Source organism: Bufo gargarizans, chromosome 1 (assembly GCF_014858855.1).
Source record: "Bufo gargarizans isolate SCDJY-AF-19 chromosome 1, ASM1485885v1, whole genome shotgun sequence".
Lineage (NCBI taxonomy): Eukaryota > Metazoa > Chordata > Amphibia > Anura > Bufonidae > Bufo > Bufo gargarizans.
Genome location: NC_058080.1, coordinates 403,539,501 through 403,556,476, shown reverse-complemented (window position 1 = coordinate 403,556,476; position 16,976 = coordinate 403,539,501). Strand labels below are relative to the sequence as shown.

Genomic DNA, 16,976 nt, shown 5'->3' with positions numbered 1-16,976 from the left:
CATGGTGCGGTTTGCTCTCCGGTATGGGAACGTAACTAAACGGAACAAAATGCATTTTGGAGCATTCCGTTATGTTCATTTCAGTTTTGTCCCAATTGACAATGAATGGGGACAAAACTAAAGCGTTTTTTTTCCGGTATTGAGCCCCTATGACGGATCTCAATACCGTAAAATTAAAACGCTAGTGTGAAAGTAGCCTTAGGCAATTGTATGAGTAGAAACACTTTAAATGTCTGTTAGAATTTTGGAATAAATGGAAAATTGAAAGGACATAAGAATATATTGCTTTTAATGTAAATAATCACATTATTTTCTTTTTTTGGAACTGATTATTTATCTCATTTTATAAATGTGAAGTACATATTTTACTCAGAAAATAAGAAAATAAAAAATAAATTGTACAATGAATGTTTCATATAAACATAAATCTATGTTCTAAATGTAAGTCACAGGAAGTGGTGTTTTACAGATTACAGACTTCACGGATCCTGTAAAGAAGCACACCAAGTTTTTTTTATTTTATTTTACAGATATTACTAACTCACCACCAATATTCTAGCAGTGTAATTTGTTACACCTTAACTTAGATACATTTTGAACCTTTTAATAAGGGGAACCTGGTCATGTGATCTCAAGTCTGACACCTTGCTCTAAGGCTACTTTCACACTGGCGTTTCTGGGTCCGCCCAAAACGGATCAGTTCAGCCCCAATGCATTCTGAATGGATAAGGATCCGCTCAGAATGCATCAGTTTGGTTCCGTTCAGCCTCCATTCCGCTCTGGGAGCGGACACCAAAACGCTGCTTGCCTGATGATGCAGAGCCAAATGGCTCCGTCCTTCCACACAATGTAAGTCAATGGGGACGGATCCGTTTTCACTGACACAATGTGGCGCAATTGAAAATTGATCCGTCCCCCATTGACTTTCAATGCAAGTCAGGGCGGATCCGTTTTGACTTAGACTTAAAAAAAAAATAAAAATTATGCAAACTGATCCGTTCTGAACGGATACAAGCGTTTGCATTATAGGTGCGGATCCGTCTGTGCAGATACCAGATGGATCCGCACCTAACGCAGGTGTGAAAGTAGCCTAATGTGGCTACTTTCACCAATCATACCCCTCCTGGCAGTTCTCAGGCCCCTCCCCATAATCCATGTTCCTCTGTATATCCCTGTATTCTGTTTTATATATAATGGTTCCCCTAACTAAAGGACCAGGAGTGAGATATGTAGTAGGTAAGTGTACATCTTGATTAGCCGCAGTTATATAACCCTACTGACTCCCACCGTCTGTACTAAGTGTGTGTGCTGACTTACAGTGTAGTTCTATGGCATGTAGCTTCACACTGGTCTCCTGTATGCAGGAGCTGACAGGAGAGAGAGATGACAGGGCAGAGAGGGAAGACAGGCTGAAGCTGCATCACATAGGAGAATATGGAGACCCTGCAGTGTGAGGGGACAGCAGCTCTGTGTCACTGATCTATCATGGCTGCCCTCAGAAGACACAAATCAGTGCAGTGTGGTCAGACACAGGTCCCATCTGTCTCTGCAAAGCCAGGCATGATGGCAAATATAGGATTCATTAGAAAAACCATATCTGAGGGGAGAAGAAATCAAGATGGCTGCCAATCCACAAACCACACATCAAATAAAATAGGTATACACAAGTCAAACACAAGAGCCTCTTTCTTATTCTTTAATAATGGCCTATTCTGTACTATATGGACAAAGAAAAAAAATCCCTCAGTGTGTCTTTAAAGAAATATTCTATATTAAAAATATAACATTTTTTATAATATAGGAAACTGGCTAATAGTAAGAAGTTAAAGCAGTGGTGTGTAGTACTGATGCTCGACTTGTTCTTGTTCGAAAGGAAAGGCAAGACCCTCTGGTGCTTCTGTAACTGGTACGGGATCAGACTCTGCTACCTCTTCTTTATCTGCAAATGAAAAAGTAGGTAGTAATACATGGGGCTAGTAAAGCTTAAAGGGAACCTGTCACCAGGATTTTGGGTATAGAGCTGAGGACATGGGTTGCTAGATGGCCGCTAGCACATCCGCAATACCCAGTCCCCATAGCTCTGTGTGCTTTTATTGTGTGAAAAAAATGATTTGATACATATGCAAATTAACCGGAGATGAGTCAGAGCTTGAAAATATGACTCTTCTCTGGTCACACGAGTAAGATATGACTCTTTTATGTTAATTTGCATATGTATCAAATCGGGTTTTTTTACACAATAAAAGCACACAGAGCTATGGGGACTGGGTATTGCGGATGTGCTAGCGGCCATCTAGCAACCCATGTCCTCAGCTCTATACACAAAATCCCGGTGACAGGTTCCCTTTAAGACATGTGCATGATGAATCTTGTAATATCACATATGGATCTAGAAGACTCCCGTTTAAGTATGAATTCATCATTACAATATTCCTGAACTTCTTGGTGACCACTGTAAATTGTGTTCATTTATTTCCCGTTACTTATATAATGCTAACTTGTCATATAGTCATCACTCATTGTCCCTAATAGTGCACACAATCCAGTATTCCTGTCTTAAAGGGGTTGTGTCATCTTGTTGTTACTAAGGTGAGATCAGACACAGTCCCAACCACCAGCCGGCCGGGAAACTGCAGAGTGCTGCGACACTCCATGTTTCAGTAGTATTGCGGAGCACAAGAACTACGGAAACAGTGTAGCACAACAAGATGTGCAGATTCCCCAACTCAGAAACAGCATAGCGTGTTGTGCTACACTGTTTCCGTAGCTCTAATGCACCGCAATGGGAGCTACTGAAACGGCAGGAGCCAGACCGCTCATTCTTGTTAGGCCTCATGCACACGACCGCTGTTGTGTTCCGTTCCGCAAAATGGGGTTCCGTTGTTCCGTGATCCGTTTCAGTTTTTGTTTCCGTGTGTCTTCCTTTATTTTTGGAGGATCACCAGACATCAAGGAAAGTAAAAAAAAATCTAAGTCAAGTTTGCCATGCAAATGATAGGAAAAAAACGGACGCGGAAGCGGATGACAATCTTGTGTGCCTCCACGTTTTTTCACGGTCCCATTGACTTGAATGGGTCAGCAAACCATTTCCGTGAAAAAAATAGGACAGGTTATATTTTTTGGACGGACTGGAACCACGGATCACGGACGCGGATGACAAACGGTGCATTAGCCGAGTTTTCAACGGACCCATTGAAAGTCAATGGGTCCGCAGAAAATCACGAAAAAACTGAACAACGGACACGGAATGAAACAACGGTCGTGTGCATGAGGCCTTAGAGAAAGGTGTTTATCCACCAAAGTATTACCTTTTAGCAAAGGGGAAGCCTCTTGTGGTAAGTGTCCATCAGCATCTTCATGTATTAGAAGAGTCACATCAGCAGTCTCTCCTTCAGTCGCAGTTGGCAAATCTTCATGATGCAGCAGAGTTTCTTGTTCTTGCTCAAAATGCTCTTGTGGTACATCAGATAATAACTCAAATTTGTTTTCACCCTCAGTTTCATGGTGTTGCTCTTCTTGTTGTGGAGCATGTTGGACTTCATCCGACTCATGTTTTGGTTCAGGTTCTGGTTCTGGCTCAGGTTCCTTGACTTGCTTTCTTCTCCCATGTCCAGTTCCTTTGGTTTTCCGTTGTCGTTTGCTGCTGCTGCTCTGTTCCCTAAAAAAATCAAAAGTATTTCTAAAATATATATTGTTTTTAATCATTTTTGCAAAAAACTCTCAGGCTAAAATGGAAAGACATAATGTCATAATAACGGTAACTTTATCTATTCTTAAAAAATTTTGTACTTAGTATTAAATAATTTCTAATCGTGACTAATATGAAATGTTACCCAATATACAACACAGAGTACATTTTGTTTATGGATTTATACAGCCTCAAAGACTTTGATACAAGATGCATAACTTCGTATTCAGTTTGCTCCCTCTAGTGGTAGCATTCTACTATAGAATGTAATCTATCCATGTCCAGAAACAAGGAGGTCATGTACTAAGCTATTTTTAGTCATCAACATCTTGCACAAAAATTTGTAACTTTTTCAGTTTTTATGCCATTCTCACTACTTTCTTCAAAAGTGTGCAAAGCTTAATGGAAGGGACGGAATGGACGGGCCACTGCAAACTGAAGCATTTACTATAATTTATGCCATCGATTTTACAGATGCAACTAAGTTATTAAGAGGATTGTGCCGCTTAAGAAATTGGCTGCATGTTAAACCAATGGTTTGTGAAACACCATCCTTTAGTAAATAACTCTCAAAGGCCCCTTCAGGACCAGGCCGACTTCCGAAAAAAATTGGTAAATTTTTCTTTGACATCTTTCAAAGGTCATATATTTTTTTTATTCTATTGTTGACCTATGAGGGCTTGTTTTCTGAGGTATAAGTTAAAACTGTAAAAAAAATAAAATAAAATATTTGAAGTGAAAAAACTAACAAACACAATTCAGCCTCTGTTTTCTTACCACTGTGTGGTAAAAATGAAATGGTCTTATTCTGCTGGTTGGTACTATTACAGCAATATACCATGTTTTTGGTTTTTCTTTTGTTTTACTACAACAACAACAAAAAATACTAAAATTGCATTGTGGTGCCATATTCTAACACGCGTAATTTTTTTGCTTTTCCATTCACTGAGGAATGTAAGAGCTTATTGTTTTGAAGGGTGAGCTGTAGTTGTTATTGGTATATTATGGAGTACATTCAACTTTTGTTGATTTTTATTCAATTTTTTTCAGAGGTCAGATGATCAAAAAACAAATTCTGGCAATGACCCTATAGTATAAAGTTCATTATACACTAAACTTCTTCACCTTTTTTTAAGGGACTTGAACATGAGATCACATGTACAGAAGTGAATGGTGAATTTACCTGCATTCTATTAGATCCTGCCAGAGGCTGGATGCTATACAAGTCTTAACATGGCTGGTGTAGGGGGCCTTCACAAGGTCTCCCGCTGCCATGACAGAAGTCCAGAACTCCACAATTACGTTGCAGGAGGACATTTGAAGGATAGAGGTTGCCCTCTCTCTCTCTTTTTAACCACTCAGATGCAGCAGTTGCTACTGACCATGGCATCTAGGGGTTAAATGGCTAGTAATACTGATAGTTATATATTTATATTCAGCCACCTCAATGTACAGCTTTTCTGGTGACACTGTTGGGGATTTATTCAAAATTGAAGGCATACTGAATCAGCATGGCTACCACAGCATCTTGCAGCGGCATGCTATTCCATCCGGTTTGCGTTTAGTTGGACCATCATTTATTTTTCAACAGGACAATGACCCCAAACACACCTCCAGGCTGTGTAAGGGCTATTTGACCATGAAGGAGAGTGATGGGGTGCTGCGCCAGATGACCTGGCCTCCACAGTCACCGGACCTGAACCCAATCGAGATGGTTTGGGGTGAGCTGGACCGCAGAGTGAAGGCAAAAGGGCCAACAAGTGCTAAGCATCTCTGGGAACTCCTTCAAGACTGTTGGAAGACCATTTCAGGTGACTACCTCTTGAAGCTCATCAAGAGAATGCCAAGAGTGTGCAAAGCAGTAATCAAAGCAAAAGGTGGCTACTTTGAAGAACCTAGAATATGAAAATGTTTCAGTTGTTTTGCACTTTTTTGTTATGTATATAATTCCTCATGTGTTAATTCATAGTTTTGATGCCTTCAGTGTGAAGCTACAATTTTCATAGTCATAAAAATAAAAAAAACTCTTTGAATGAGAAGGTGTGTCCAAACTTTTGGTCTGTACTGTATACTATATTATGCATTTAGAGCACATTTTATAGTACATATAAACATCATAAACGAGTGTCCCAATAATCTAATAATGAGTGCAGATCCAGCTGATCCATGTATTGCATGGTTGGCCAGATATCTGTTCATTCATGTACAGCCAGATGGAGCAATCAACTGGTTCTCTGAAGCTAGGCTTCTCATCGATGTGCCTGCATTCATGTAAAAAGGGTCTATCTAGATAAGACTACCCACTTGATATCTTCACCACTATGAAAAATAGCAGCTTCAATATTAATTTAAAGCATCAAGTATTAAGAATTTCCCCTGAAAATTTACCCAAAAACCCACTGGTAAGTGTGTTTTTCTTGAGCCTCTTCTTTCTTCCTTTTCAGCATTTCTCGATCTCTTAAACGTCTTGTTATGGGCACTGAAAAAAGTAGAAACGAATATTTGATTTTATGTACCAGTAACATCATTTTGCTGAATGTAGCCCTAGTGCTTTTATCACTATGACAGTTTGTGAGATGAAATTGCTTTGCACTAGATGGAGAGAGGCAGAACGCCGGACCACTATAGCATAGGTCACAACTACATCATTTGTTGTGAACTTCAGGTATTACAATGATTGCCCGGCTCTCCTTTTTAGCTGCAGATCCGTTGATTCCCAGGCTCCTCTTTTGTCATCCAAGATAGCTGCACCACTTCTGAGACTACCTGATTATTTCACGTGAGCAATACTGGTCAATCTGAGGGCAGCGGGAAATATCTTTCACTACAAGATGCACGGTAGGCATCAGGTAGTCTGAGAAGTGGTGCAGCCATCTTCAATGGCAGAAGAGGAGCTTGGAAATAGGCAGATCTTTAGCAGCAAATATGAAAAGGAAGGCACCAGGTAAATGCTCTTGTCATTCCCGACTGAATGTGAATTTAGTTTCAACCGGAGGGTTACATTAAGATATGTGATCGTCAACATCAACTGGTTGCAACTATAGTTGACTTGGGAGGTGCTTATATCGTGAGCTGTCCATTGACATGTACTTTTTGTACTTGTTCATTCCAAGTAAGGCTACTTTCACACTCGCATTTAGTGCGGACCCGTCATGGATCTGCACAGACGGATCCGCACCGATAATACAACCGCATGCATCCGTTCAGAACGGATCCGTTTGTATTATCTTTAACATTGCCAAAACGTCTTGAACATTATTGAAAGTCAATGGGGGACAGATCCGTTTTCTATTGTGCCATATTGCATCAGTGAATACAGATCCGTCCCCATTGACTTACATTGTGTGTCAGGACGGATCCGTTTGCCTCCGCATCGTCAGGCGGACACCAAAACGCTGTAAGAAGCGTTTTGGTGTCCGCCTCCAGAGCGGAATGGAGAGAGAACGGAGCCAAACTGATGCATTCTGAGCGGATCCTTATCCATTCAGAATGCATTAGGGCAAAACTGATCTGTTTTGGACCGCTTGTGAGAGCCCTGAACGGATCTCACAAACGGAAAGCCAAAAAGCGAGTGTGAAAGTAGTCTTATTCATATATCTGTGCTATCGACTTAGGATCATTTTTGGAAACTACTGTTTTTAAGCGTATTGTAAATTAGGAGTTGTAAATTGTGCTTAAAATTATAGGACAATAACAGAGAAGCCAGTTTTTAGTCTGATCTGTAATTTGTACAATGTATGATGCATGAATGAAATGTCAATAACAATAAGGACACTCGCAATTCAAGGAGGAGTATAAAAGTGTATTCTTTGTAAAGTAATCCAGCCCATGGCCTTGCTGGAGTTATGTGTATATACACTGCCTGTCCCCATAAAAAGTCGCCACCTGGATTTAACTAAGCAAATAGTTATGAGCCTCCTATCTGATAATTACTGCATGAGCGATTATCTTTCAGCTGGCAATAAGTTATTTACCCCCAACTGCTGCAATGAGTTTCTTCTCATTTCTTAAACAACCATGGCGAAAGACACATCTCGTGGTTGTGGAAAAGATGTTAGTCTGTTTGAGAAGGGTCAAATCATTGGCATCTATCAAGCAGAAAAAACATCTAAGGAGATTGCAGAAACTACTAAAATTGGGTTAAGAACTGCCCAACGCATTATTAAAAACTGGAAGGATAGTGGGGACCCATCATATTCGAGGAAGAAATGTGGCGGGAAAAAAATCCTGAATGATCGTGATCGGCGATCACTTAAACGTTTGGTGAAATCAAATCGAAGAAAAACAACAGTAGAACTCAGGGCTATGTTTAATAGTGAAAGTAACAGCATTTCCACATGCACAATGCAAAGGAAACTCAAGGGATTGGGACTGAACAGCTGTGTAGCCGTAAGAAAACCACTAATCAGTGAGGCAAACCAGAAAAAAAGGCTTCAATTTGCTAGAGAGCAAAAGGTTGGACTCTGGAGCAATGGAAGAAGGTCATGTGGTCTGATGAGTCCAGATTTACCCTGTTCCAGAGTGATGGGCACATCAGGGTAAGAAGAGAGGCAGATGAAGTGATGCACCCATCATGCCTAGTGCCTACTGTACAATCCTGTGGGGGCAGTGCTATGATCTGGGGTTGCTGCAGTTGGTCAGGTCTAGGGTCAGCAACAGTATGTGCTCCAAGAATGAGGTCAGCTGACTACCTGAACATACTGAATGACCAGGTTATTCCATCAATGGATTTTTTCTTCCATGATGGCACAGGCATATTCCAAGATGACAATGCCAGGATTCATCGGGCTCAAATTGTGAAAGAGTGGTTCAGGGAGCATGAGACATCATTTTCACACATGGATTGGCCACCACAGAGTCCAGACCTTAACCCCATTGAGAATCTTTGGGATGTGCTGGAGAAGGCTTTTTGCAGCAGTCAGACTCTACCATCAACAATGCAAGATCTTGGTGAAAAATGAATGCAACACTGGATGGAAATAAATCTTGTGACATTGCAGAAGCTTATCGAAACAATGCCATAGCGAATCCGTGCCGTAATCAAAGCTAAAGGTGGTCCTACAAAATATTAGAGCGTGTAACCTTTATTTTTTTGGGTGGCAACTTTTTTTTTAGACAGGCAGTGTAAAATCATACCATCATGGCCATGTACTTCTACAAAAGCAATCCTTACCTTTTTGTAAGGTTCACAGTTGCCAAAACATGCAAACATCCTCATTTTCAACCCCTGTAAGAAAAGGTCCACACATTAAAAAATGTAAAATAGCACAAAAATCTCCATGCCGTGGTCTTGCTTCTTGACAATGTATTATAATATAAAATATTATAAACAGTCTTTAACGGGCAATAATGTTTTTAACAACTAGGAGCCCAATCATCTCTCCATGTCAGTGCCCACGTATGTGCAGCCGCTGATAACATTAACATTCAATTTATAGAGAAGAGTCCTCTATTTTGGCATTACATTAACCAAGTATGACTAAGCTGTTTATATGGAACGTTTTGTATTTATTACGTTGTTCCAGTATTGGTCTTATTGAGCCTTTCTTTTAAAGGGAACCTGTCACCTGGATTTTGTGTATAGAGCTGAGGACATGGGTTGCTAGATGGCTGCTAGCACATCCGCAATACCCAGTCCCCATAGCTCTGTGTGCTTTTATTGTGTAAAAAAAAGATTTGATACATATGCAAATTAACCTGAGATGAGTCCTGTGCCTGACTCATCTCATGTACAGGACTCATCTCAGGGACAGGACTCATCTCAGGGACAGGACTCATCTCAGGGACAGGACTCATCTCAGGGACAGGACTCATCTCAGGTTAATTTGCATATGTATCAAATCTTTTTTTTTACACAATAAAAGCACACAGAGCTATGGGGACAGAGCTATGGGGACTGGATATTGCGGATGTGCTGGCTGCCATCTAGCAACCATGTCCTCAGCTCTATACACAAAATCCCGGTGACAGGTTCCCTTTAAATCATTGTTTGCTTTTGGTTAATGAATACTATACAGGCATTGTTTTCTGTACTTAAAATAAGCTATCCATCCATAACCATCCTGCAAATTCACAGTGGACTTGTAACGCTATGAAGACCAGACTATGTATGTCCACATAATTGGCTGGGGTTCAGGTGAAAAAAAAAATGATGAAAGAAGACCAGCAAGTATGAGATTTTTAATTTTGTTGTTATTTTACATTTTTTAGACAAAATTTTCTACTGGATTTGAAAATGAGGAAGCAGAATTATCATTAAAGGATATATGAAATATGAAAAAGATTAAGTAGTATATTAAACATCCACATGTGTGTATATCATTAAACAAGCATATTCATAAAACACTCTTGTAATAGTAATAAAGACTTCAGACATTTTTTTCATTAGGCATAGTGGTGTATCTGATATAGAGTAGAGGCATTGCTGCTTGGTACAGTAGAATGGAATCCTGTGCCAGAAACCTTCTTTCCTCACATACAAAAAATGGAACTTGAGTAAAAGGGTATTTAAAGGGATGTTCTGGGTCAGTTCAATATTGATGACCTATCCTCAGGATAGGCCATCAATATCTGATCAGTAGGGGTCAGACTCCCTCCTGTTTGAAGCACCGCAGCCTCTTCCTAGGCCAATCACATTCACTGGTCACATGGCCTATTTGCGGCTCAACTCATTCAAGTGAATAGGCCTGTGTTGCAATACTCAGTTTGGCCACTATACAATGTACAGTGCTGTGCTTGTTGCCTCAAGGAGGTCGGAGTCCCGTAGCCTCCTAAACAGCTTGTTTCCTTGCAGGATTTTAGTTTTTAGTTTTTTTTTTTATATGCCGTAGATAGTGACATGGGATAATCACCATTATTTGTTATTACCCAAAAAATTATTTTAAAAAAATAGGTCATTTTCTGATGACACATTCCCTTTAAATGTTCAATCTAAATATATCTAAAAGATAGTGCTGTAATGCCAGTGCTGATCGTCTAATCTAGAACTGCAGCCGGTTTAAAGGCTTTGCCTATGTGGACTTGACACATAGAGATCATTGATAAGAGAATAGATGATGACTTTTGCTTCCAGCACCATGTGGGGTATCTAGCAGCTATTTTTATTTTGTTGGTGTGTCAGTCTCTGCACATTGTGCACTAACACATTTTTTAGGCTATTAAAAAGTGTTGTCTGCTTCAGACTATTTCTTTTTGTTATATGGGTGTCCCTAAAATAAGCTGATCATGTGGAGTCTTGCTGCTGGAGCCCCAGCAATCAGCTGTAAACTGCAGTCAAACATGGCAGCAAATGTTCAAAGGAATTAGGCTGAGTTCACACGAGCGTGACAGATTTGGTCCGGATGCGTTCAGGGTGCGTTCAGTTAAACTCGCACCATTTTGCAAGCAAGTTCAGTCAGTTTTGGCTGCAATTGCGTTTAGTTGTTCAGTTCACGCGCGTGATAAAAAACTGAAGGTTTACAAACATCATCTCCTAGCAACCATCAGTGAAAAACGCATTGCATCCGCACTTGCTTGCAGATGCAATGCGTTATTAACGCAGCCCCATTCACTTCTATGGAGCCAGGGCTGCGTGAAAAACGCAGAATATAGAACATGCTGCGATTTTAAAGCATTGCAGAAGTGATGCATGAAAAAAAACGCTCATGTGCACAGCCCCATTGAAATGAATGGGTCCGGATTCAGTGCAGGTGCAATGCGTTCACCTACTGCATTGCACCCGCGCGGAAATCTCGCCCGTGTGAACGCAGCCTTAAACATTGCATAATGTCCATTGAGATCAAACGGCTGCAATGGGTTGGTTCCTCCAGAGAGAGAGACAGATGTAGCTACACTCTGCTCTGGCTAAGGCTAGGTCTACACGACGACATTTGGCGCGTGACAATAAGTCGTGCGACAGATGGGGCACAACTACACCGCAACATTTGTCACGCAACATTTTGTTGCACCAATGTCGCGCTCTAATTTTTATAATGGCAGTCTATGGTGTCGCACTGCAACATGCAACATACTGCGACGCAACAGTCGCAGAAAATCCATCTCGAATGGATTTTCTGCGACTGTTGCGTCGCAGTCGCAATGTGCTGCACAGAATCTGTACAAGTAGTAGCCAAAGCTCGTCCCCATAAAGTGGAGGAGATTGCTGCAAATAAACGCAGCTCTTTACCTCCACCGATGAGCAGGCAGTTATTTGGAAGGAACGGTTCCTTCCCGATAACTGCGTGCTCTATCAGCGCGTGTAAATGACCCTTAATTTAAAAAAATATTCAAAGACAGATAGCCATTTAAATATGCCTGGCAACAGGAGGAAGAAACAACTGCACAATCATTACGTATTGAAGAATGTGCCCTGTGCATGGTAACATACAGTAGTTTTGGTGTCATCGTTATCAAAGTACACCCACAAATTATACACTTTACCACATTGTTCTTGCACGTTTCCTTATAGATAAAGCCTCCACCTACTACTAGTTAAAAACGTGCGTTTGCTCAGTCACACGCCCATTCTATCTCCTAGAACACCTTTTGCTGTGCACTGAAATTTCCATGTACATTGAGAAATGTAAACCATACAGAATCTTATCTGCAGGGTCGATTCGTGCTGCTGGCATCGACTGGTGTCCATGTCCCTTATCTTCTTAGATACTGTATACAGGCTAGCGGCAAACAAATCCACACTTTGTTGTCATGGATCTTGTGTTGGAGTGCACTGCCAATGATATAGATATAACCGGACTGTATGTATGTAGTTTCAATAAATGTGTTAAGGTGGATTTAGACGGGGCAATAAAAGGGCGATAATTTAGGTGAATCACCTGGTAATCACCAGATGAACAAGCATTTTGCTCGTTCATCTGGTGACCGGCGGCACCTTTACACAGGCACATTGGCGTTTACAGAAACATCACCAGATGGACAAGCAAAACGCTCATTCATGGGGTGATCCTGTCATTCATGCAGGCACCTAAATTATCATTTCTGGGTAGCAGATCGTGCTGCCTAAACACTGATCTACTGCCCAGAAACAATGCATTGTATGAGGATGAACGATCTCAATAGCCATCCCTCGTCCTCATACAGTGGTGGTGATCGCTGCATGGAAATGCAGTTCTTCACCTCCACTGATGAGCAGCCGACTGTCGGAAAGGAACGCTTCCTTCCTGACAATTGGCTGCTCCTAGGAGCATGTAAATGCAGCCTTAGGAAGCCACAGCTATAACAATGAGCTGAAAAGAATACAAGCACAAATAAGGGTCCGCAAAATAAGGATCCGCAAAACACGGACAACGGCAATGTGCATTCCGCATTTTGCGGACCACACATTGCCGGCACTAATAGACTATGCCTATTCTTGTCCACAATTGCGGACAAGAATAGGACATGTTCTATTTTTTTTCGGGAACGGAATTGCGGACCCGGAAGTGCGGGTCCGCAATTCCGTGTCCGGGCAGCACAAAAATGAGTCCGCAATTTCGTTCCGCAAATTGCGGAACAAAATTGCGGACGTGTGAATGGACCCTAAAGAGTGTATGACTGGTTTCAGTTTTTTATAGTTCAATTGGGTATCAGGCACAAATATACATGTGCAGCAACGCACATAAACAATAATTATCACATGAAAAATCATGAAGTCACATTGTTGCAGCTATTTCCCAGTGTAACAACCAGCATTTCAATAGTAAGTGAAATTCTGGAGAGCTGGCCATATTGGTGGCAGATCCAGGATGTATGATCCAGGTTATGTTTGTAATAGCACCACCTACTGGTAGAGTTCGTATGCACTGTCATAGATCGACTGTATTTGCTACAGCTTGAACATCAAAAGTTGACACTAGACTCAACATACAATACCTCAGATTCAGATTCAACCAATTATCATGGCCATTTCTCTGGTAAAACATCTGTATTGGCTGTGTAGCGGTTCCTCTTTACAGTATAGTGCAGTACTACATGTCCTGTACTGCCCTCTGTCTCTGCCAGGATGAACTGCTCCTTTAAAATGTCAGGTGAGGATGACTCAATTTTATTATACAGGTTTTTTTTTGTTTGTTTTTTCCTTAGCCCGAAGAGCGTGCTTTCAACACACTGGTGCCCTGTGTGCTCTACAGGCTCCTGAAGAAGCTCCTATTCTCATCATAGAAAGTGATTTACAGCTTCCATTTGGGGGGTATTATCTCTCCCTGGGGAGAGGGCCTTAAATCGGCGTGAGGAGGCTTATAGGCCATACATACTCCTCTGGAATTCTATTGATAGCTATCCTATCAATGTTCAACCCTTTAATAAGGCCTTGAGACATGATGTGAAAAATAAATAAGCCAGCACCTCATCTGCAGACAGAGGAGCATGTATGGCCTATAAGCCTCCTCACGCCGATAAAGGCGCTCTCCCTAAGGAGAGATAGTACCCCCCAAATAATGATGTGGGCCTCTCACCCAGTTAAGCCAGTACTCTCTTCTCTGCACTGATGAGGGCCAATCACCCTGAAACAGCTGTCTGCAGATGAGGTGCTGGCTTATTTAATATCCAAGTCATGTCACAAGGCTTATTTTAAGAGCTGAACATTGACTGATAGGATAGCTGCCTTACATCTGGTGGCATTAGAGGCAAAGATTGTTAAGAGCTCATTTGCATTACTTTCTTTACTGCTTTACAGCAACTATTCCTGACTCTTCTATGTAAGCATTTGCTTTATCTGTCTTATCTGCTTATTTATTCTTAAATCTTAAATCATTTTCTCTTGTTATGACATTTTGAGGCTTTGAAACCAATTACTGGTTTTCCAAAGAGTTATGTGCTATTGTAACTTGGGAGATTAATGGATAATAATTTGAATGAGATGAAAATTTTTGCATCACCATATAGACCCATAACATTTTTATATTTTCGTCTACAGAGCTGCGTGAGTGTTTGTTTTTATTGCTACTATTGGCATTCACCACGCAGGAAAAACATGTTTATATTTTAATAGTTTGGGCATTTTTGGACATGGTGATACCTATTATGTTTTTTTTTATTGTTTATTTTTATGTGTAAAATTGGAAAAGGGGGTGATTAGAATTTTTCATATTTTTGTGTGTTAATTTTTTTAAACAATTTTTTTTTCAGTTCTCTTTTCACTATAAATGTAAAAACACAAAATGCAATCGCACACTGCAACCAGCACTCTGCCCTGCCTTTATGCTGGATGTTGAATAAGGCATTGGTGTACACCTTGGCCAAAGCGTAATAAGCCACTCACCACGTCAAGGTCGCCTTCATGAAGGCGACCTTGACGTGGTGAGTGGCTTATTACGCTTTGGCCAAGGTGTACACCAATGCCTTATTCAACATCCAGCATAAAGGCAGGGCAGAGTGCTGGTTGCAGTGTGCGATTGCATTTTGTGTTTTTACATTTATATCTCTATTTCGCCACAGCAATCTGCACCTGCTAGGGGTTGTGCGGGCTGCAATTTTCCATATTTTTCTCTTTTCACTATAATTGTTGATGCTTTTAGGGCACTTAAATGTGTAAGTTTCTGATCGCTTATCCCATAGACTACAATAGAATACTATTGCTGTCTATAGGTTTTCTACAAGCTGCGTGTCAGGCCTTGCTGCAGGCACAGCTATACAGTCAGCTCTCTATGACAGGCCTGGGAGCCTTCATGAGGCTCCATGTTATAAACAGGATAACTGCAGTTTCGTAGCAGGGACTCCCATCAAGGGCAGATGGAGCCCCATCCCTATGTCTAACCATTCAGGTGCTGAAGTCACTATTGACTGCTGCACATGAGAGGTTAAATGACCAGGATCAGAGTTATATCCAATCCATGTCAATGTGGCTGGGTCCCAACAGACCCCCCCCCCCCCCCCTCCGGTATGGAGCAGGATTAACTGATGACACTGCTCAATATATTTCTCGAGCCCTCCTGATGTACTGTTATGTCATTGGTTGTGTAAGGGTTAGACACTCTAATATCACTCATGGTAAATGATATACTACTATTTTAAAATGTCCTGCATATCTAATATCCCATAAAAAATTAGATACATGGTATGATATAAACCCAGAATGCATATATATGCATTTCACTTAAACTAATGGTACAACAAATAAGTGTTTATTCCTAATTTATTGCCAAATGCGTATTTATTCATATATGTTTCACTTTCTATTTGAAATCTGCACCCCTTTGTTTCCAGTGTGAATCGGTATTGCAGTTCCTATGGATTTTTTCTGCGTGGACTTGAAAACCACATGTCACTTCTTGATGCAGTTTCCATGCATAAGCTGCAGCAGGTTCACCATACATGGATGTGTCCCATTTATTGGGGCTAATACAAATCTAGACCCTGAGCAGTTGTAGATGCAAATCTGCATCAAGCTTGCCACGGATTCCACAGTAAATACATCAGATTTTTCAACCTGTATTTGAGTCCTGTGCACATTCCCTAAAGGTGGTGTCACACACAGTTGTTTGTGGCAGTTTTCAATGCAGTTTTTTGAGCCAAAGCCTAAAGTTGATCTGGCAGGAGGGAGAAGTCTAAGCCCTTCCTTTAGAGTTCTCATTCTTTTTTAACCTCTGTTGGCTCAAAAACCTGCATTCAAAAACTGCCACAATAAGCTGTGTGTGACACCATCCTAGGTGTCTTATGAAATAACACATACCCATACAAACACATAAGCCACATACATGGCATATATTCTGCACCATATCTTACCTGGACTCGCTTGCTTTTTTTCATGATGCCCATTTTCTGGGGCAGAAGTTCCAGAAAGCTCAGAATAATGATGGTCCCTTTCAAAGTCCCCCATTGCTATTGAGGCTGCTGCTCTAGGCGAGTTCCTTATTGCTTTGCACAGTTACTTCAAAATAAGATTGCATTTTTAAAAAAAGGAGTGTCAATTGCAAACTTTCCTTCCCGCCCAAAGTGTCTTATCAGTCCTGGCCATTACAGAAGGTCAATAATGATTCCTTATCACAGGCTGAATAGGTGTGTGTCTGGCTGGTTGGGTTATTGGCCCTCAGTTCAACATGCTGGTTAAATATGATGGAAATTATCTTTACAAATGTGATAGATGAGGGTTTTTGAGTAGTTTTAAAAAGTACTGTCATAGGTTTACATTAACGATTACTGAACTCTAAACAAACGCATTATCTGAGTGTAAGATTTTAGTGTCATATATCAGTTATATTTTTAAATAGCATTGGGCAGCTATGAAGTAAGGCAGTGCAACCAGTGTCATTGGAAGAGGCACTCACTGAACTGACACTCGGCATCTAATATAAATTAAACTATAGATATAACC

General features: G+C 40.9%; 1 protein-coding gene across 3 annotated transcripts; it reads right to left on the bottom strand.

The window, feature by feature from the left end:
- Positions 1 to 1,682: 1,682 nt before the first annotated feature.
- On the bottom strand, positions 1,683 to 16,561 carry HEMGN (hemogen). 3 transcript variants are annotated; one of them, XM_044286083.1, is made up of 5 exons: positions 16,388 to 16,531; positions 8,862 to 8,915; positions 6,077 to 6,167; positions 3,309 to 3,658; positions 1,683 to 1,939 (listed from the first exon to the last, which is right to left on the bottom strand). In XM_044286083.1, the coding sequence occupies exons 3-5, from the start codon at positions 6,133 to 6,135 to the stop codon at positions 1,824 to 1,826; spliced, it is 525 nt and encodes a 174-aa protein (XP_044142018.1). In that variant the 5' UTR covers positions 6,136 to 6,167; positions 8,862 to 8,915; positions 16,388 to 16,531; the 3' UTR covers positions 1,683 to 1,823. The 3 variants fall into 3 exon arrangements, with proteins under 3 accessions (XP_044142018.1, XP_044142006.1, XP_044142013.1); XM_044286071.1 differs by lacking the exon at positions 8,862 to 8,915 and having other exon boundaries at positions 16,388 to 16,561; XM_044286078.1 differs by lacking the exon at positions 8,862 to 8,915 and having other exon boundaries at positions 6,089 to 6,167; positions 16,388 to 16,555.
- Positions 16,562 to 16,976: the final 415 nt, after the last annotated feature.

What these genes read in the sequence shown, in the direction of transcription:
- HEMGN (XM_044286071.1), bottom strand. Translation starts at nt 16,481, where the DNA reads ATGGGGGACTTTGAAAGGGACCATCATTATTCTGAGCTTTCTGGAACT. An exon ending in AAAAAAGCAAGCGAGTCCAG is followed by an intron (nt 6,168 to 16,387) that starts GTAAGATATGGT and finishes TACTTTTTTCAG; the next exon opens with TGCCCATAACAAGACGTTTA. An exon ending in GGCTTCCCCTTTGCTAAAAG is followed by an intron (nt 1,940 to 3,308) that starts GTAATACTTTGG and finishes TTTCATTTGCAG; the next exon opens with ATAAAGAAGAGGTAGCAGAG.